The sequence below is a fragment of the Olea europaea genome, chromosome 11 (genome assembly GCF_002742605.1).
Source record: "Olea europaea var. sylvestris chromosome 11, O_europaea_v1, whole genome shotgun sequence".
In the NCBI taxonomy this organism is placed as follows: domain Eukaryota; kingdom Viridiplantae; phylum Streptophyta; class Magnoliopsida; order Lamiales; family Oleaceae; genus Olea; species Olea europaea.
Genome location: NC_036247.1, coordinates 676963 through 698612, shown reverse-complemented (window position 1 = coordinate 698612; position 21650 = coordinate 676963). Strand labels below are relative to the sequence as shown.

At 35.9% G+C, this 21650-nt stretch overlaps 1 protein-coding gene and 1 pseudogene across 2 annotated transcripts; one reads left to right on the top strand and one right to left on the bottom strand.

Annotated features, from left to right (window-relative positions):
* Positions 1 to 3030: 3030 nt before the first annotated feature.
* On the top strand, positions 3031 to 7768 carry LOC111402895 (protein NLP6-like). Of its 2 annotated transcripts, none has more exons than XM_023031214.1 (5): positions 3031 to 3491; positions 4035 to 4603; positions 5303 to 5350; positions 5445 to 6372; positions 6509 to 7768. In XM_023031214.1, the coding sequence occupies exons 1-5, from the start codon at positions 3272 to 3274 to the stop codon at positions 7582 to 7584; spliced, it is 2841 nt and encodes a 946-aa protein (XP_022886982.1). In that variant the 5' UTR covers positions 3031 to 3271; the 3' UTR covers positions 7585 to 7768. The 2 variants fall into 2 exon arrangements, with proteins under 2 accessions (XP_022886982.1, XP_022886983.1); XM_023031215.1 differs by having other exon boundaries at positions 3032 to 3425.
* A 5773-nt stretch (positions 7769 to 13541) lies between these two features.
* Positions 13542 to 19603, bottom strand: LOC111402851 (annotated as a pseudogene).
* Between the last annotated feature and the right edge of the window lie 2047 nt (positions 19604 to 21650).

Here is a 21650-nt window from a genome sequence, read left to right as displayed (position 1 = left end):
TCGTGTTTTTTTTTTTTTTTTTTTTTTTTTTTTTTTTTGGGGCTTCAGAATGAAGTGGACAGGCTTCATAACTTTTTATATTTCATGTGTAACATCATTACTTAATATCTTCTTTGAACCACTTCTTCTTAAAACTTAAGCTTTAGATAAGGCCACATGCATATCATCTGAATTCTCTTTACAACACGACCCCTCATGTATAGGTAGGTTTCATTTTTTTGAGCATCAAACTCCGGTAGTGCACAATTTCATTAAATGGGGGGCTACCCAATCCCCTTGCTGTTCTAGTACCATGTTGAATCAATTGATCTAAAATTTAAATAGTCTTTTCACCAATCGAATTATGGACATTGGTTCCATAGTTGTTCCTTTTAAGGTCATATATGGCAATGAATAATCTCAATAGTTTTGTGCATAAAGTTCACTTATACCATTGTATTGGAGATATTGCTCGTGGTACAAATGTATGTTGATGTTTGGTTATATTTTTTATGGTGCTTGATAATCTGTTTGTCATTGTAGGGATGGGATTGCTGGATGCAGTGAAGAGGCTTATAAGAGTCTTTCAGTAAATGATGGTTGACAAATGCTGCTGAAGTTTTTATTTTTGACGAGCGCAAAACAAGGAATTCAAGCGAAAACCTTAAGAACACGAAATTTGAAATCCACTAAATTATAAAGGAAATAAATTCACGATTTTTATTAATGAATGATAATGAAAATAATGAAATAACCCTTTATTTATAAGGGTTTACATGAAAATGTAGTTTAAAACAATTAAAATTAATAAAAACAAAGTATAAACAAACTAAGAATGCAAAAAAATAAAAAAAATAAAAATCCTAAATAAACTAAATAACAAAAATAATGCCAAAACTTTAAAAATTAATTTTCAAGTCCTAAACGAACTCGAATGGTCGAAATCCATCGTATGTCACAACATAGCATTGAGTATTACTCGTCTCGTCATCCTCTTTTTGGAAAAGTTTTATGGGTCAATTCTCGGTTTCGGATGTTTTCCCTCTATTAGTACTTTTTCCAAATATTTCCTACATCAAATTTTTTGACCAAGACTCAGTTAAATATAAAGAGGAGGTATCGAATTTCTTGATGCTTAAATTGTTCTTCTGCATGGAAGATTTCAAAATTCTTATTAGGATGAGAATTGTTGAGATTTAAAAATAGAATGTTGGCTGAATTTCTTTTCGGACTTCGATGTAGATTTTTTAGATTATGTTTTATAGAAAGTAATTTTTTAGAGAACGTGTAGTTACTGATGCTTACAAGCTCGGAATGCTTAGCTGATGAGTAGGCTTGTTGAGTTGAAATTCAAAACTTGTCGTTTTGAAGCATATATTTTTATGCTTAATTACAAGTGACGACAGCAGTGTGGTGGAAAAAAGAAAGGGATAAGCTTAGTTCCAGATTTGAGAAATCGCTAGATCGACTTGTATTCCGTCCGTCATCATTTGATCCATTTGCCATTGAAAGCCAGCATTGAGGAGGGCAGACAAACTGATCCACTGAACATCAAGTGGAGAAAGCCGAGTCAATAAGTACCATTTCTTCTTCTCTTTCATCCAGGAGTTTGCTAAATCGTGTTAAGCGATCAATCACATAAACTTGTCACGTGAACACCCTCTTAGTACTTACACACATCATATACACATATTCAATGACGATGCTTACAAAGTGCCTCGAACTATTGTTTTTCATGTCAACAGTTTGACACAAAGATTCTTTTGTGTACAGATTTTATAATTGTCTCTTTTTTGTGATTCATTCTTAGCACTTCTTCATTTTATTAATTATAACCCCGTTTCCCATAGAATAGCTATAGAGTATTTAAATTAACGGAGAACAAAGAGTAATTGACAATGTTCAACAACCCTCAAAAATATTCAAACCAAAATGTAGCTAGGATGTTAATAATCGACTGTTCAAATTTTATTCAATTTTTCTTATAGGAGGATGGATCATAGGTTAATTCAATCACCATCAGAATGGACCTACCATATCCAAAAAAGAATTAATTTTCATGGATTCTGTCTTATATAAATTATAATTCTCTGTACTACATCAATATAAATTAAAATTACTTTATAATTTGTAAAATAACAGAGATTACACAAAAAATAATACAATTGGGTGAAACTACTTTTCGTGATATCAGTGATTACGTTGAAAGTTAACGAGTGAGAGTTAATTGTTTCAACGGTCATTGAACTTAGTTCATGTCTTTGATTGATCACTGAAACTTAAAATGTCAAGTTTTAATTACTGAATTCATATTAATATCTTCGATTGCTCATTGAATATTAAAATGTTGAGTTTTGACCACTGAACTTTGAAAAATGTTGTACATTACTCACTATAAACTCGATATTTTTCAAAATTCAATATTTATGCTAGTGAATAATGTAAGACATTTTTCAAAGTTGAGTGGCCAAAACTGGATATTTTAAATTTCGGTGAGTAATCGAAGACATGAACTTAAGTTCAATGACCATTGGAACAATTAATTCACCGAGTTATAGTTGATAGAAGAGGGTGAGCAATTTGAAGTAATTTTTCCAATGGACACTGAACTTAAGCACATGTCTTTGATTGGTCACTGAAATTTAAAATATCAAGTTTTGATTACTAAACTTAAGTCCATGTATTCGATTACTCACTGAAATTTAAAATGTCGAGTTTTGGCTACAAAACTTTGAAAAATATTGTATATTACTCACTATAAACTCGATATTTTTCAAAATTCAGCATCTATGCTAATGAGTAACGTACTGTATTTTTCAAAGTTTACTGACCAAAACTCGACATTTTAAATTTCGGTGAGCAATTGAAGACATAAGCCTAAGTTTAGTGATCAAAATTCAGTATTTTAAACTTCAGTGATCAATCAAAGCCATGAATCTAAATTTAGTAACCATTGAAATAATTAACTCGAGCAATTTTGTAACCAATCGATCCCAAAAGCATATGTTGGATTGGATGGGGGAGAAGATAAAAAAGAACAAATTTTTATCCATATCAAGAACAAGTTGCAAATAGCAGCAGCAATAAGATCGTAGCTAATGGAATTTGGGAATCTCCTCGGTCCCCATTTTACAATTATCAATTTCGATCCTCTTCCTTGACCTCTCATTCTCTCCCCTCCACATAACCAGCACAAAATGAAAGATGAAAGTTTTCCTCCTGGAATTTTCTCTCAATCAGGAGAAGAAACTCACCGTTAAAGAAATTATTACGCACTACGGCGGAGCCGACCATGGATTTGGATCTCGACCTCGATTCTTTCTGGCCGTCGGATCAGATCTTTGCGGCGGGGAATTCCTCGTCCCCGTTTCTGTTCTCAAACCCAGAGCAGCCTTGCACGCCTCTCTGGTCCTTTTCCGACGAGAAGTCGCCCGGAGCTCCAGCTGGTAGTTTTCGGCTATCGGACTGCTCCAGAAGTCTTTCCTTTATGACTTCATCTTGCTTAGAACGTTGTATGTAATTAATATATTGAGTTTATTCATTTCACTTTCTGTAGTCAACTCTCTCCTGTCTGACGAAAAATTCAAGCTTTGTGAAAATTTTAGAGGGAGCGTTAGCGTCATCATAATTGTATTCGTTCAGTCTCAGCTTTATCAATGATTGAAAAAAATAGCAATGAAGAAAAAACTTGTCATTTCTGAAACTTGGAATTTAAAATGTAACTCTATACTCCAAACTGCTGATCAATTCTTTCCCTTGTATTAGTAAACAAACTGTTGGAAAGTTACGTTAAACGGGGAAGTTCTGTTTTAATTTCAGCAAATGCTAATTTAGAATTAGAAAGACAAAAATTGGAAATAAAATGTTTCTCTGTGTGCTGTCGCCTCATTGTTTTTTGGCTTATTGTTCTCCACTGATAAAAGTGTATATGAAACAGAGTCTAGTTTTCCTGAAGTAGCACTTGCTATTTATAGAGTCATTGACGATATGTTATTTCATTATTAAATCCGGTGAATTGACATTTACTTGCATGTTGGTTATTTGGACTGATGCAGGTAATCCTGATGCGACGACTCAAAGTTTACTGGGAAACGATGAAAAAGGGAAACTTCCATCTCCATTAGAAGGACTTCTGCCAATCGATAAACCGGATGGAACATGTATAATCAAGGAGAGGATGACACAGGCTCTTCGGTACTTCAAAGATTTGACTGAACAGCACGTCTTAGCCCAGGTTTGGGCACCCGTAAAGGCTGGTGGTAGGTATGTTCTGACGACTTCAGAGCAACCCTTTGTTCTGGACCCAAATAGTAATGGGCTTCATCAGTATAGGCTGGTTTCTTTGATGTATATGTTTTCTGTGGATGGAGATACTGATGTCCTTGGACTTCCGGGTCGAGTTTTTCGGCAAAAGATGCCAGAATGGACTCCCAATGTCCAGTATTATTCTAGCAAAGAGTTTTCGCGATTAAACCATGCTCTGCATTACAATGTCCGGGGAACCTTGGCGTTGCCTGTATTTGAGCCTTCTGGTCAGTCTTGCATTGGTGTAGTTGAGCTTATAATGACTTCCCAAAAGATTAACTATGCTCCTGAAGTTGATAAAGTATGCAAAGCACTTGAGGTTGGTTATTTCCCTCTCCTAATACATTTATTATTTTAACTTCATTTGATATTCATCATAGCTGCGCAATTCGAATCTACAAATGTTCGTAGAAATTGTCTGCTTGTCTACTTATTTGTAGATTCTTCTCTTCGCTAATATAATTGATTTGATTCACGCCTACATAGTTGATACATAGCTGTTGAGTGCACCAAGATGTAATCTTCTTATTGCTTATGCATCAATGCTAGAAATGGTTGTCATGAATGTCTCCAGGCCCCAACATTGATTTCGAATTAGTCACTGTGGCCATCCTTCAATGCATAATTAGCCTGTTAGCCATAAAATATTCTTTGAAATTTCTTCTTACTTACAGTTAGAACTTTCAAGAATGGTACCACATTTTTTCTCAATGTAATTTATAACTCACTACTTTACTGTTGTTTTAGGATTGCTAATCACCATGATATCATGCTTGCTTGAGAGTTGTGTACTTTTAAAGATTTACTTCCTCATGGAGTTTCATCTATAGATGTGCAAAGGATTATTTTCTTGTTTTTGACCTCCAAAATAGCTTTCAGCTGAGCATGAATTCCTCTTTATTTCTCGAACTTGGAGTAGTATAGCAACTCTGTGTTCATGTGGTTTCTTATGCTTCTGTGGTCATTGATTCCAACTGTTTGAGGATTTATTAGTTACATAAATTCAGTTTCTCTGCAGGCTGTAAATCTGAAAAGTTCAGAGATCTTGGATCACCAAAGCACACAGGTAAGTTGCAACTACTTAGTGAAGATCCTATCAATTATGATTTATTTTTTCTTTTCTCTGATGAAACCTGCGTACGTGCTATCCTGTAAATTAGATATGCAATGAAGGTCGACAGAATGCACTGGCGGAAATCTTGGAAATACTGACTGTGGTATGTGAAACTCACACATTACCTCTGGCTCAAACATGGGTTCCATGTAGGCATCGCAGCGTCCTAGCAGATGGTGGGGGTTTTAAGAAAACTTGCAGTAGCTTTGATGGAAGCTGCATGGGACAGGTTTGTATGTCTACAACAGATGTAGCATTTTATGTAGTGGATGCTCACATGTGGGGTTTTCGTGATGCTTGTGCTGAGCATCACTTGCAGAAGGGGCAGGGTGTTACTGGGAGGGCATTTGCATCACATAACTCATGTTTCTGCCCAGATATAACAGAATTTTGCAAAACAGAGTACCCCTTGGTACATTATGCACGGATGTTTGGGTTGAAAAGCAGCTTTGCTATTTGTCTAAGGAGCACACATACGGAAAATGATGACTATGTTCTAGAATTTTTTCTGCCCCCAAACATCATAGTTTACAGAGACCAGCAAATCATTTTGGAATCAATTTTTGAGACAATGAAACGGCATTTTGGGAGCCTGAGGGTTGCTTCAGGAAAAGACCTAGAACATGAGCGGCAATCTACTGAGTTTATCAAGGCATCCACGAGTGAAAAACTTACCTCAAGGCCAGAGCTAGCTTCAATGTCTCCTCCCTGGCTTGATTGCTTACCAAATGGAGAGAAAGTTGAACCTGATTTGCTGGAACAGCAGCCATTAATCCCAGGATTTGCTGCTAACAGTGGTAAAGGAAGTGTTTGTAGCACTGCTGAAGTTCAAAATGCTGCATCTGTTGCGGACAATAAAGACATGGGCAAGAAACCAGAGAAAAGACGGGGCAAGGCAGAGAAAACAATTAGTTTAGAAGTTCTGCAGCAATATTTTTCTGGTAGTCTTAAGGATGCTGCAAAGAGTCTTGGTGGTAAGCTTATGCTGTCATACCTGTTGCTTTGCGAATTACCGCCTTTATTTCCTTTTTAGCTTTGTTTGAGTCCCTTTTGATTGTAGGAATAGTAATTCGATGAAGTACTTCTCATCAAGGTTTTTTGCTTTTACAGTTTGTCCTACTACAATGAAGCGCATCTGTAGGCAGCATGGGATATCCCGATGGCCCTCTCGTAAGATAAACAAAGTTAATCGTTCTATTTCGAAGCTAAAGCATGTAATTCAATCCGTGCAAGGTGCTGAAGGAGGATTTAATTTGACTGCTTTGGCTACGAATTCAGTTCCTGTTGCTGTTGGTTCAATTTCTTGGCCACCAAGTGCCGATAAATCAAATCTACAAACTTCACCTGGCTGTGGGCCATCTGAATTTCAGCAAGATAAGAATGAAGTTCCCATTTGCAAGTCACCTGCAGGTGATGAACAGGCCGAGACCTCCAATTGCATTCCAAGAGGCAGATTTTTAGGAACTGAGGATCTCATTCCTCAAGGAACTGGGCTTCTCTCAGGTGAAGGCTTAAACCCATCCAAAAGTGGCATAAGAGAAGAGAGAACAGGTACCCCTACTTCCAAAGGTTCATGTCAATGTAGCCCTTGCCTGGGTAATAGTGTTTCACCTATTGATGAAAGGTGCATAAATGTAGAGGGATCACCAGAATTTCCATGTCAGCAAATCAGAGAAATTAATTTATCAGCTGCGTTTCCAATCCCCGATGCTTTTGTTATGGTTCCCCAAAAGCCCTTTGGAGGGATGCTAATTGAGGACTCAGGGAGCTCGCATGATCTGAAAACTTTGTGCTCTCCTAGTGAAGCTCTGTTTGATGAACATGCCCCAGAAAACAGTTGGACAAGACCACTATGTCCTGAAATGCCGCAAACTTCGATCAGGTCGGATGTGAAAACAATCACCATAAAAGCCACATATAGAGATGATATAATCAGGTTTCGACTTTGTCTGGACCAGAGTATTATAAAGTTAAAGGAAGAAGTAGCAAAGAGGCTGAAGTTAGAGCTGGGCACTTTTGATATTAAGTATCTAGACGACTATCATGAGTGGGTTCTAATAGCTTGTGATGCAGACTTGCAGGAATGCATTGATATTTCGAGATCAACTGGTGGAAATATAATCAGACTCTGTGTGCATGATATTACGGCCAATCTGGGGAGCTCATGTGAGAGCTCCGGCGGATGAGGATAGGACTACGTGTACCTGGTAAACTATAGAACATTCTTACTTCGTTAGGACGATTCAAGTGTTGTAGAATATTCTTGCATTGTTAGGATGATTCAAGTGCAAGTGTAAATTTGTTTATTTGACAGCTGAGTTTTCACAAAATTTTCTGTTGTAATTGTTAAATTTAGCCCTGGTAAAAATATATCTTATTTTTCTCTCATGATGAGTCTGTGGATCTACGATCCTCGAGTCTATTTTATGAATCTAATATGCAATGTTTTGAATAGCGTTTTTGAGACGCGCTTAGGGCAAGGCAAATCAAAAATGCCTCGAGCTGTTCAGGCAAAGTGAGCATCCTTGAGGTGAATGCTTTTTCTCTTGGAGCGTAGCATGAGGCACATCTTTACAACACCTCTATCCTGGGGAAGCCGCCCCGTGGATTCTGAGACGTTTCTCTGATTAAGAAAAGAATGGGGTTTCTGATTTCCAATGAGAAGGAAACCTTTCATAAGTTCCCTTGGGGAAACGGTTGGAGCAGGTCTAAAATGAGAAGTGACCCCGTGAAGTCTCGGGCAAAGCTACAACATATACAATGATAATTAATTAGCTGAAATATTATATTCTCGAGGACAGAGAAGCAAAGAACTTGAAAAAGGGTTTGTACTCTTGAAACTTGAAAGCAAAACGAAAAACCCCTTTTTGTTGTATTATTTTTGTAGGTTACTGCTAGATGAACTCTTGTTCAGAGCTACTCTCACGCAATCGACTATCTGCACTGAAAGATTTTAATTTCATCTCGTTAATTCTGGATTTTAGTATACAAAACATGCTAGGAAGATGTTATGTTTTTTATACGGATGGAGTTGTGGATGAAAACTGTTGGATTGGTGAATGGATGAAATGAATTGGAGAAAAGAAAAAAGGGAAAATTCTGACAAGCATAGGCCAATGTTCTATGCGGTTGTATAAGACCATGCAGAGAGTTTGATGCCCGCAACTGTTATAAATATGTGACCTCATAGTTATAGCCTATACGGCCGCATGACCGTTTTGGTTTAAATTTGGTGGCCTTTCATCCCAATTTTGGCACCACTTCGTGTGAATTAATCAAGGCCTATATATAGGTGATCAAAGTTCAAGGCAAGAACAATAAAATTACATGAGAAAATCATTCCTGTTCATCCATAATTCTGTAGAATTTTTGCCTCTCTACATAATCAAACTCTTTTTTTTCATTTGTTTATTTGAAAAATACTTTTGCTTTTGGTGTTTTTTCATTAATGCTTGTTTAATCCTACGAACAATTTGTCGAAAAATCCTTAAAAGCATTGTAGAGGAGGCAAATATCGTTTGAGGACAACAATACATTCTCTGTGTTCAAGTCTTTGCCGGATCTCATGTTCATCTTCTTCTCCCTCTTTATTCTCCATTGCTATATTCATTCTTTACTAACAATATCAAACGATAGTCTCTTTTACTGCGATAGAGAAGGAATCTAAGCTGGCTACTATCAAAATGATGAATTGAAACCTAGTGTGTTTGGATAAATTTGATGGTGCCAACTTCACAAGATAGCAGGACAAACTAAAATTCCTTCTAACGGCATTAAAGATCTTGTATGTGCATGATCCAAAACTGAGTCAATTCTCGACGCAACTGACAAAGACACTGATGAAGTTCGTGCCAAAAGAAAGAAACAGGAAGAGGACAAATTAATATGTCGCAGCCACATTCTAAATGCACTATCAGATCGACTATATGATCTCTACACCTACACCACATCATTAAGGGAGATCTAGCACGCACTTGAAATTAAGTATAAGGCCGAGGAGGAAAGTACCAAGAAGTTTTTAATTTCCAAATATTTTGATTTCAAAATGATTGATAACATTCCTTTGTTGCCTCAAGTACATGAATTGCAAATAATTGTAAACAAATTGAAAGCAGTGAAGATCGAACCTCCCAAAACCTTTCAAGTGGGAGCAATCATTGCCAAACTCTCGGGATCTTGGAAAGGGTATAGGAAGAAGGTTTTTCGCAATTCTGAAATCTTCTCCTTAGAAGATATTCAAAAACATCTTCGAATAGAGAAAGAGTCAAGGGCAATGGATAAGACTGAAAGTTTTTATGATGGCTCTTTAAAAGCCAATGCCGTGGATAATGTGGAAAACTCCAACAAATTCAAAACAAAAGGAAAACCTCTTGGTCCCAAAAAAGGATCGAGGGAAGTTCAAAAAGAAGTCCAGGGACCTGGCTATGTTTGTGGAAAATCGAAACACTATGCTAGTGATTGCAGGCATAGAAAACAACAAAAGAAGGACGGACAAATAAATTCCATAAATGAGATTATCGCTATAGTGAGCGAAATCAGTGCAATCCAAGGAAAAATTTTGGGTGCGTGGTATGACACCTGTGCTACAATCCATGTTTGTTATGACAAATCTCTATTCAAAACATATTATGACATTGAAGGTGGTCAAAAATTTCAAATGGGAAATGAAGGAAGATCAAAAGTGATTGGAAAAAGCAACATGGAAATCATCTTTATTTCGGGAAAGAAGATCACTTTGACAAATGTCCTTCATGTATCAAAAATGAATAGAAACCTAGCAAGTGGAGTTCTATTGGAAATACCTGAAATTAAATCTACTTTTTGAATTTGGAAAACTTGTATTGAACCATTATTTACATTTTGTTAGAAATGGCTATTCCACTGAAAGAATGGTCAAATTATTTACTTTTAAGGATGAATCTAATAAAAACAAGTCTTTTGCTTAGGTCACTGATTCATTTAATTTATGGTATGGAAGACTAACACACATAGGAGTTAGTACTATGAAAAGAATGATTAAATGTGGATTAATGCAATGTAAAATTCATAACTTAGAAAAAAGTGAAACATGTATTACGTTAAAAATGATCAAAAAGTCATTTCATAGTGTAGTAAGATCAACAAACTTACTTGAACTTGTTCATTCCGATATATGTAAGTTGAATGGCATGTTAACTAGAGGTGGTAATAGATATTTTATTACTTTTATCTATAATTATTTTAGGTATACTTATATATATTTGCTAAAATATAAGGATGAAACCTTTAGTGCCTTTAAAACGTATAAAATTGAAATTGAAAATCAATTACAAATGAAACTAAAAACTCTAAGAAGTGATAGAGGTCTAGAGTACTTTTCTAATGAATCCAATATATTTTGTGAACAAAATAGAATAATACATCAATATTTTTAGCACCACGAACACCAGAACAAAATGGTCTAGCAAAAAGTAAGAATATAATATTTTTAAAGATGATATATTATTAAATTTTGAATTACCTTTCAATCTATGGGCTGAAGCCTTACTTAGTGTTTGTCATATAGTAAATAGGATTCCTATGAAAAAGAATAAAATCTTCTCATATGAGATATGGAAAGGTAGGAAACTGAATATTAACTATTTCAAAGTATGGGGGTTGTCTTGCTTATTGTAAAAATACAGATCCCAAGAGAACCAAGTTAGGTCCCAGAGGTATCAAATGTGACTTTGTAGGATATGTTCTGAATATCAAAACCTATATGTTATTAAACCTTGAATCGGATGTTATAATAGAATCAAGAGACGTGGAATTTTTCGAGAATATATTAGTAGCAAGGAAATCCCAAAAGAATGAAGATATTCCAAACTCTAGAGAGCCACAAGAAGAGACATCTAAAAGAGATGTTAAAAGTGAACCTCAAAGAAGTAAGAAAATTTGAAAAGAAAAAGGTCTAGGATCATATGAAATTGATTCCCAACTTATTTCTTTTTACTTAGTAGAAGGAGATAAGAACGATGTTGTAAGAACAATACATTTTGTTCTTCAAGTAGAAAGTGATCCTCAAACCTATAAAGAAGCAATGTCATCTAGAGATTGTATATTCTGGAAAAAGACAATAAATAATGAAATGAATTCCATTATTTCGAATAATACTTGGGAAATAGTTGGTCTACCTGAAGGTTTTAAGGCCATTGGTTGCAAGTGGGTATTTAGAAAGAAATATAATTTCGATGGAACACTCAACACCTACAAATCTAGATTAGTAGCTAAGGGGTATCATCAAAATGAAGAATGGATTACTTTGACACATATACACCCATGGCTATGATAAATTTGATAAGGATCGTGTTCATCAAATGAATGTCAAGACGGCATTTCTAAATGGAGATCTGGAATATGAGGTCTATATGGAATAACCAGAAGTGTTTGTTCTACCGAAAAATGAACATAAAGTGTACAAACTAATAAAATCTTTATATGGATTAAAACAAGCATCTAAAAAGTGGCATAAGAAATTTGACTCTAAAATAATGTCAAATGGTTTTGATCATAATTCCGTAGATAAATGTCTCTACACTAAATTAAATGATAGTGTAATCACTTTAATATGTCTATATGTTGATCATCAGTAACAATATAGATGAAATCAAAGAAACAAATAAATTTCTATCATCTATGTTTAAAATAAAAGATCTTGGACAAGTTAATACCATCCTTGGTATCAAATTCAAAAAGAATCGTGGGGGTTTTACATTGAGACAATCACATTATATTGAAAATGTGATAACTAAGGTCAAACACTTGAACATTAATGAAGTTAATACCCCATTCAATCCAAGTATCAAGATGATAAAAAAAGATGAAAAAGCAATAACTCAAATGGAATATGCAAGTGCAATTGAAAGTCTTATGTACGCGGCACAATGTACAAGACTTGATGTAGCATTTGTTGAAAGTAAACTAATTAGGTTTACTAGTAACCCAAGTTCCGTACATTGGAAAGCCATCGGTAGGTTTTTGGGTTACCTAAAGAAACCCAACCTTGGGCTGCAATATACAAAGTTTCCTAAAATTTTGTAAGGAAATACTGCCATAGTTGGATATCGAGTGCTAGAGAAAATAAGTCTACTTTAGGTTGGGTATTCACTATTGGATGAGGTGTAGTTTCTTGGAAGTTTAAGAAATAAACATGCATTACTATTCGACAATGAAATTAGAGTTTGTAGCATTGGCTGAAACTAGAAAAGAAGATGAATGGCTAAGAGAATTTTTGTATGAAATGCCTTTAGATATAAAGAATATTTCTTTCATTCCTATCTTATGTGATAGTCAAGCTACTCTTGCTTGAACATATAATGAAGTATATAATGGAAAGCCTAAACATATGAATCTAAGACACAAGTATGTAAGGAAATTGTAAGGAAATTGATTGAGCATGGCATAATTTTTCTTACACGTGTTATGTCAAGTGAGAACCTAGGTGACCCATTTACTAAACCTCTCACGAGAGAATAAGTAAGATCAACATCAAGTAAAATGGGATTGAAACTCCTTAAATAGATCCACCAATGATAGCAATCCCACCAAAAGTATGCTGAACAAGTATATTTAGGTTAAAGGGGTAATAACAAATCATTCGATCGGTGGATAGATTTCAACACTATTAAATTATTAAACACTATCCTTGATAAATAGTGTTGGTTGTCTCACTCTTAACGAACTTTTTGCTATAAATTAGATTTGCTAGGAAATATAGATACATCTAAAATGTATACGCATGTTTTTGAATGAATATCCATTGATTTTTTTTTCGTTTGGGCTGGGTTGATTCTAGGACAAAAAACCTAACTTGACGAACATTGGTGAAAGGAATGAAGAAGCTTATTGTGCCATCAATAGTAATTGATGAAACTGTATGGTGATCAACACCAATATGATTGAAGCGTTGTCTAGTGATTCATTACCATCCATAATTGTCGTCGGTGGTCACTAACAGATCACTGTTGAGAATTCAATATGAATCACCAATTATCCTACCATTAACAATTACTAACAAAAAGTTTTTGATTCATTAGAATTGCAAGTTTTTCACTTCATTTTGTCGAGAAAGAGAAAAATATCTCCGCCATTATTTTGCTTTAGGCATACGAGAATTTGAGCAAGAACAAACACAATCACTTCCTTAAACAATCTAAGCCAAGTTATCTATAGCATTCTTTCTAATTTATTTGAGAACATGCAAGGAAAAATGAAATTAAATTAGACTGAAAAATTCTAATGGGCTTAAGCCTATTTAAGGGTTGTAAAAGACCTACTCCATCAAACTTCTATAACAGAGCTATTTTGAATATCAGCGTTGGATCTCTGTGCATTTCTTGCCGATGCTTTTTCCACCTTGCCTACCTCGGATTTGGCTTCCTTTTCAGCCATCATTCTTTGGGTTGATTTGAAGAAGGTGGCATATATAATTAATTGAGCCAAATCAAGCAGCGAACCCATCCCATTAGGTGCCTTGATCATCACAAAAATCACAATCTGATAAAAATTGAATTTATATATTTAAAGGCGAAAGAGAGTAATTACGATGATGAAGGGATCAAAACGAATGACGTCATAGGTAGTCCAACTAACGTCATTGAGAAAGGAGAAAAGAAAGAAAAAATGGCATAAACTCGACACTTCTTGTGGTGATCACCAGTTTCTGCAGCACAAACAATAAATATCAATTTTGTTTATAAGTAAATAGATTGTCATATTTAAAAACTTAAATGAGAACTTATCTAAACATGCATAACTTTTACTTTATTTTAATGCAATGCGGATTACCACAGAAAGCCTAGCAACTACTTTATTTATTTAAAGGATTTGAACAGGAAAAAAAAATCGTAAATCATTAGAAAAATGGACTCTCGAGACGGTTAGAAGCCCTTTTTTTAGACAGAAAATATTCCATTTTATTTGGGTTTCAAAATCCAGCACTTGCAAAATCCTCTTTGTGCCAAGACAAAGAAACGATAATATCAAGGAATATAGGATTAGCGAGAGTGACTTGCGGGCTGCTCCTGCTCCTAACTCATAATCTAAAGGTCATCTATTTTCCAAAAAAAAAAGGTGTAGCAAACTCACCATTACTGCTGACGGTGAGGCATACATCATAATGTTACCCACCATGCATATGTTCCCAACAATGGCAGAGTGGAGTTTCGTCAAATGGGCCAAAGTTAGGACAAGAAGGGCCAGAACTGCCATGAACAGGCATTCTGCCGCCAATATCAACACCGGCCACCGCCTCTTTTTTCTATCAAAGTATATTAGAAATAGTCACAAATATATAACCTCAATCACAAACCCTGTACCATTTATGGTCACCACTAGGATGCTATTTGTGTGCACCATTGGCAGTCCATACAGCACCCATAGCCCACAATTCAGAAAGGTGGCTAGGTATGGCATTGGTAAGTACTGCTCCACTGATTTTTTCTTCAATATCCTGTAAAATGCTGGCCTGAATATTTCCAAAAATAATTCTATATCAATTTTATGCAAAAGATTTATAAAATCTAGCTATTATAGGAAATGAAACTCAGGCGGGTGACAAAAACAATGTGAGTGCGATGATGTTTCCTGAAAATAAATAAATCAAATTGACATTTGTTTGGCCATTTCATGTTGAATTTAATTTTTAATCATGCTAAAAATCAAGAATCACAAAAATAATAATTGATAAATCGATTCATACTTGCAGAAGTCATCGTTAATATGAATAATAATAACTAAATCTTCATCCTTGCTTCTCACAAAATATTAGCTGTTAATGAGGCAAGTTAATAAAAACAACATGGAGAGGACAGGAGACCTAGCCTTTTATAGAAAATTATCAAGCCATCTCATTACAACCTAAACTCTAATTAGGGTTTATGTATATTTTCGACCCACATACTTAAAATTACCACATTATATAAATATAGCTTGTAATGTGTAAAAGGTCCAATTGATCACTTAATATATTTTGGCCCAATTACAAATATCAGATTCTGATGACTTAGATGATAGTGAAAACACATCCTTAGGTGGTATCCGGAGTCTTCCGGAATATCTAGATATGATACCCCTTTTTCCTGATAACTCTCAGTCAAGTGTTCTATGTAGTATCCTTAATCAACCCAAAGTTGCTGAGGAGTTGCATAATCATGTTATCTTTAAGGAAAATCTTAGGATTTGGGATTTGATCCTTCCACCTGTTGAAATTGCATATCTCAATTTTGTAAATCGATCTCTAAGTTTGAGTCCCTATGAAGTTAGTCATGATTATAAGCCTGGGAAACCCTTAGACATTATTCTCACGTCCCCACGTGCTAGCTTGTTGATGTCAAATGAGGTAGTTGTACCACATCTGCATGACTTGCATGTTGAGATCAATAAACAACTTGAAACAAATAATGCATCATATAAACTTCAAGTTGATTTGCATAAATGACATTTTGAATTTAATATTTGGGATTATGTTATATTGCGAGCCTGTAATGTTGGTTCTTATGAAATTTTAAAGCATATTGGCCCAAATGCATATGTCAATGATCTTTCATCACATTATGACTACCACTCTATTTTAATTGTAAAGGACTTTATTGTTTATAAAGGCTACTTTGACCCTTTTGATGATCCTTTTTTCTATCTCCACATGGGAGCTCCCACATTGAATCTGTTACTATGTCTATTCGAATACCGTCTGTCACAGCACATATGATCAAATTGATGTTATTTTAGATGAACAAATTGTGTTGACCAATGATAGAGAGATTTAGTACTTTCTTGTTCGTTGGGTAAATCAACTTGATTTTGATTGTACATGAATTCCCGGAGAGAGACTTCAATAGCGTGATCTAAATTTGTTGGAGTTTTATAGGAGTAAGCAAGATCGTACTTTACCCAGTTCACTTTGGTCAAATCATATACTTGGGGATAATTTGCAACTAACATTGTCATCATTTATTAAGTTTCAATATTTGGCTCGTCGGAAAGATCGTCCCCCTTGGCTGAATTTGGAACACTTTGGGTATCTGATTGATTGCGGCCTTTGCGTTTTGTTCACTTGACAGAGTCGAGTTTTTTCCCATATCGGGAGAGTTGATGAGGACATCTACTCAACATTGATCTAGCTTAGTATTTTACATTGGGCTTGTAGTATTTTGAGCTTGTATATTGTTTTGGGCTGGTATTTTTGCTTTGGGCTTTTATATTGTCTTGGGCTGGCCCAAGCCTTGTTTCTTTTGTGTTGTACTTTATAAATAGACAACCTGTTTCATGGACAGGCAGAGATTGATGGAAATGAAATGAAGTTTGAGTGTTGCAAGCCTCTCCTCCTTCTCCACTGCCCCTTCTCTCCTTCTTTAGCTTTTATGTATTCTGCTTCTTCTGCTGATTTCTTCAACTTTCACAGGTTCTAAATTTCTCAACTTATGCTACATCAACTTATCTACTCAGCATTGGACTAGCTTAGTATTTTATATTGGGCTTGTAGTATTTTGAGCTTGTATATTGTTTTGGGCTGGTATTTTTGCTTTGGGCTTGTATATTGTTTTGGTCTGGCCCAAGCCGTGTTTCTTTTGTGCTGTACTTTATATATTGACAGCCTGCTACATGGACAGGCAAAGATTGATGGAAATGAAATGAAGTTTTGAGTGTTGCAGGCCTCTCCCTCTTTTCCACTGCCCCTTCTCTTTTCTTCTCTTCCCGTCTCTTCTTCTTCTCTAGCTTTTATGTATTTTGCTTCTTCTGCTGGTTTCTTCAACTTTCACAGGTTCTAAATTTCTCAACCTATGCTATATCACTTCTGCAGTAGTTTCAGAGCCTCCTCAGGCTCATTGAACATTTCATATATGGCTGAAATTTCAGCCATCCCACTTGCAATCTCTTCTGCACTAGTTCCAGGTACTGGTTTAGCATATATTCTCAGAGCATTTTCACCATAAGATCGGGATTCCCTTAGTTTTCCTTTCTTGTAATATAGATCAGCAAGCCGTACAAAGACCAAGGCAACTGATGGGTGGTTGTCACCCTTTGAAGATTTGAAGACAATGAGTGCCTTTTGGTAGGCAAAAACTGCCTCATCAAAGTGAGTAAGAGCTAAGTACATGTTGCCGATGCTAAAATCAATAACTGCAACCTCGTTTTCTTGTTCATTGGCAATCATTGCCATGCTGGCAAGTACAAGGTGTTCCAGAGCTGTTCATAATCTCCTTTAGCCTCACATATGAGAGCCATTAACTGACGATCAGCAGCTTCTTCAAGAGAAGCAGGTGGGCTATGCACACCGTGGATTTCAAGTGTTTTCTTGCACATATTCTCAGTTTCATCAAATTGCATTGCTCGAACATGGGATTCTGCCAAGTACCTGCAATATTCAATTTTGACCGTTCAAATAGAGTGCAAATGAAAATTTTGTCGTTAGTAATAGTCTTTTAATGGCAGTTTTTTTCTTTAAAGATTAAAGAGAAATTACAAAGTCAGCTTCAACATAACTGAATGTCCTTTTCTGAGGATAATTAGAAATTGTGGCTTACCGTATTAGTCTATGCCCATGTTTGAAACAGATTCTTTAAAAACACAAAAGTACAAGATGAATAGATGATTGCATCAAATTACAATTTTACACTTAGATGACTATTAAAACACAGGAAATGGGAGTTCTAAAGTGCACTCTGCACAGATGCTTCACAGCTCCCTTTTCCTAGCATTCTCTGTCGAAATTACAAGTTTTATGGAAAATCAAATAGAAAGTAATTATTATTAATATCAATCTTTTGATCACCCCTCTTCTATGCAGCTCAACATCGTTATAGATATATCCATATTAAAAGTGATAAAGAATTAAATAATATTAACTTGCACATTCATGTGACTAATAAAGGCAATGCAATTGCTTTATTTGTTAAGGAGTGTACAATCAATTACAACATCTGCTCTATATTGACTTCACAGTTATTTCATACATTATAAAATATTTGCCAGTAAAAAAATTGTCCATTTGTTTTGAAATGAGGAAACAAAGCAAAAGCTGCAAAACAAGAAGACGGGCAGGGGACATAAAAGTCAGCATCCCAGTATACTCTGCATGAATAAGTGAATTAATTTTCACTCCGCACAATTGATGTGGTATCATTTTCTCTCAACAATTGAGCAGGTTCATTTTCTCTCTGATTATGGAGTCCATTTCGTTCTCTCTCTCAAAGAACGAGTCAATTTCATTTCTCTCAAACAAATCAATTTCAAAAAGCACCACACAAAGGCTAGAATGTTCTTGAATATTAAACCAATTAAATTCAGGAATCTCTCCATATGCATTGCTAAACCCGACTTGCTAGTTCCATTTCCAAGTAAATGTTCATGCTAGTTGCAATGCTATGACATATAAAAAATTACCAGAATCAAAAGATAAGAAAACTCTATTCTTCTAAGCATTTCTATTATATTACATTTATATGCATTGAAAATTGAAAACTTCTCCCAATATTAGACACAGTATCACATTGTACACTAATTCCAGTATAACAAAACTCAATCGTATCCTAATTACTTCTAAAAAGCTAATTAAAATAAAACCTCCAAAACTTTACAAAAAAATAGATAAAGGTACGTTTTACCTGCAAGTCTCGGCAACTCTGGGATCATTATCCCCTAAGGCTTCCATCTGCATCTTCAATCCTTCCTTATAACAATCAATGGACCGATCCAGATGCCCAGCATTGAATACGTGTCACCGAGCTGCATGTAACCGGAGAAAGCCACAAGCGCATGATCCGCACCCCTCGAAACCTCCGGCACTTTAATTGCCCGTTCCAAAACAGACACCGCCTCCTCAAACCTCCCCAAACTGCAGTAAATCGCCGCCACAACATGCAAACTCATCGCCAAATCCCAGCTCGATTCTCCCTCAACCGCGCACCTCTCAAAACTCTTCGCTACCCTCAACGCGTAGTCAAGGGCCTTGTTCGGGCCCTTGCCTGCCGCAATCGTATCTCAGGCTAACTTCAGTAAAAAGGGGTCGAGAATCGGGTTTTGGAGGGAGGATTCGTCGAGAAGGCTCTTTTCCGCAGGTGATTTCTTCTTGCCGGAACTCCGATCGGGAGAAGGCTTAGCGCGTGAAGTGGACGGGGAAGGGGAGGATGGACGGCGAGAAGAGAGAAAGGGGATTAGAGAAGGATTAATAGAGATTAATGGGATTTAATCTCCATTAATCCTTCTCTTACCACTCACCTACTCTTCTCGTTGAGTCTTGTAAGTTCCCCTTCTTTTCTATCTTTGAAAATCCAATAAGAAATCTCAAATTGTTGTCTGTTTCACCAAACCTCACACCACAAATTGGGTTTCTTCAAAATTAAAAGCTATATTATGAGAAATTCAAGAAGATACACAAACTCAAATAATCATGACAGCAGATACTAATTAGGCAAAATCTCTCCCAATCTATGCACTCCAAGAAAACAAGATTGAGTTGGTATTGAACTGTAGACACTCCAGTAGAAATATTTTTTTTTAAAAACCCAATTCATATTTTCATCCGAGTAATCTAAATCAAAGTTCAAACAACTAGAATTCAAATAATTCCATTTCAAGGGTGGATGTATATATACATACGTAAATTATATTGACTACAACCTTCAATGCCCAAATGGAAGATGCCAAAACCAAACCAATCAGAGTACTGATTTATAGATTTCAGGTCATATATAGGAGTGGGGCAAAACCCGCCCGACCCGTCCAGGTTGGGTCTTTTTTTTCCTCCACCTTTTTTTTTTTGCGATTTTCAGTCCATGGGTTTCACAATTGGGTCTGGTTGTGGGTTAACAAGAAAAACCCGACCCAACCCACACCGACTCGACCCAACCACATTAAAATAAAGTTAAAAAAGGAAAACACCACATAAAAATAAAAAAAGACCATCTAAAGACAAGTTCTCTCTCTCGTCTAGCCGACCCAAGCCTTAATTTCACGGGGTGCCTTTCTTCTTGGCACAGAAAGGGACACCGTGCGATAGTAGTCTGCTCCGCTAGACTACCTTCCACCTTTTCTCGATCATGTCGGGACGAAAGAAAATTTGATTACAATTTTGTAGAAAGTTTACAATAGAGAATTTGAATACAGTGAAAGAAAATTGAATATTGATTGATGAAAAATGAACATTACAATTGACGAAAGTAGAAAATTATAATTGCTGGTGCAGAGGACGGACACCAGTGAGTTTGAAAGATTTTTGAATGACTAATACCCCCTATAATAGCATTCTGAACAAAAACCTAAGTGACAGGAATAGACGTTTAAAATATGAGGAATCATACTAAATGTTTACTAATATCAGAACTATTTTACAACTGAAATAACTATTACAATGAAAAGAAAATTACAACTCAAACTTGAAGTAATATTTACAATGTGCGGTCGAAGTTGGGCAAACTGCGGCTACAAGGGTCAAGGGGCTACGTAAAGCTGCGGTCCTTGACATTATCTCCCATTTGTTTTGGCGACGTCCTCGGTGCCATCAATGCATGATATGCTTCAATTAATGGTTTGAAGGCTCCGAGATCTTTTTCTCTTTCCCAAGTATTCTCCTCGCTGCTGCATCCAATCCATTTGACCAAGTACTCTTGATGGTCTATTCTAAAAGCTCGAGTGATTCGATGGTCAAGAATAGTTTCAAAAACTTTCTTTCCAGCTTTTTTCAGTTCAAACACAAGTTGCTTTGGCTCATTTCTAAATGCGTCCTCCTTATCCGCAAAGTATGGTTTCAACACATTAACATGAAGGACGCTGTGGATTTTATACCATGAAGGGAGTTCAACTCTGTATACAACTCTTCCAATCCTCTTCACGATGGGTAACGGTCCAATGTATTTTGGTGTCAATCTTGAGTCCTTCTCTCTTGTTGGTTTGTAAACATTTCTGACGAGAAGCTTAACCATTACCAGATCTCCAACAGTGAATTCAATGAAACGGTGCTTTAGATCTGCAGCCTTCTTATACCATTTTTGAGCTTTCTCAAGATAACTCCGAGCAATTTCAATATTTCGTTTCCACTCTTGAGAAAAGTTCTTTGCTTGAGGGAACTTAGTACTTCGTTCGATATCCACTGTATGAGGGAGTGGCGGTTGCTGGCCAGTAATAATCTCAAAAGGACTCTTATTGGTGGAAGAGCTCTTTTGGGCATTGAAGCAAATCTAAGTCGCATCCAAAAGTTTTACCCAATTTTTCTACGAAGTAGAGATAAAATGTG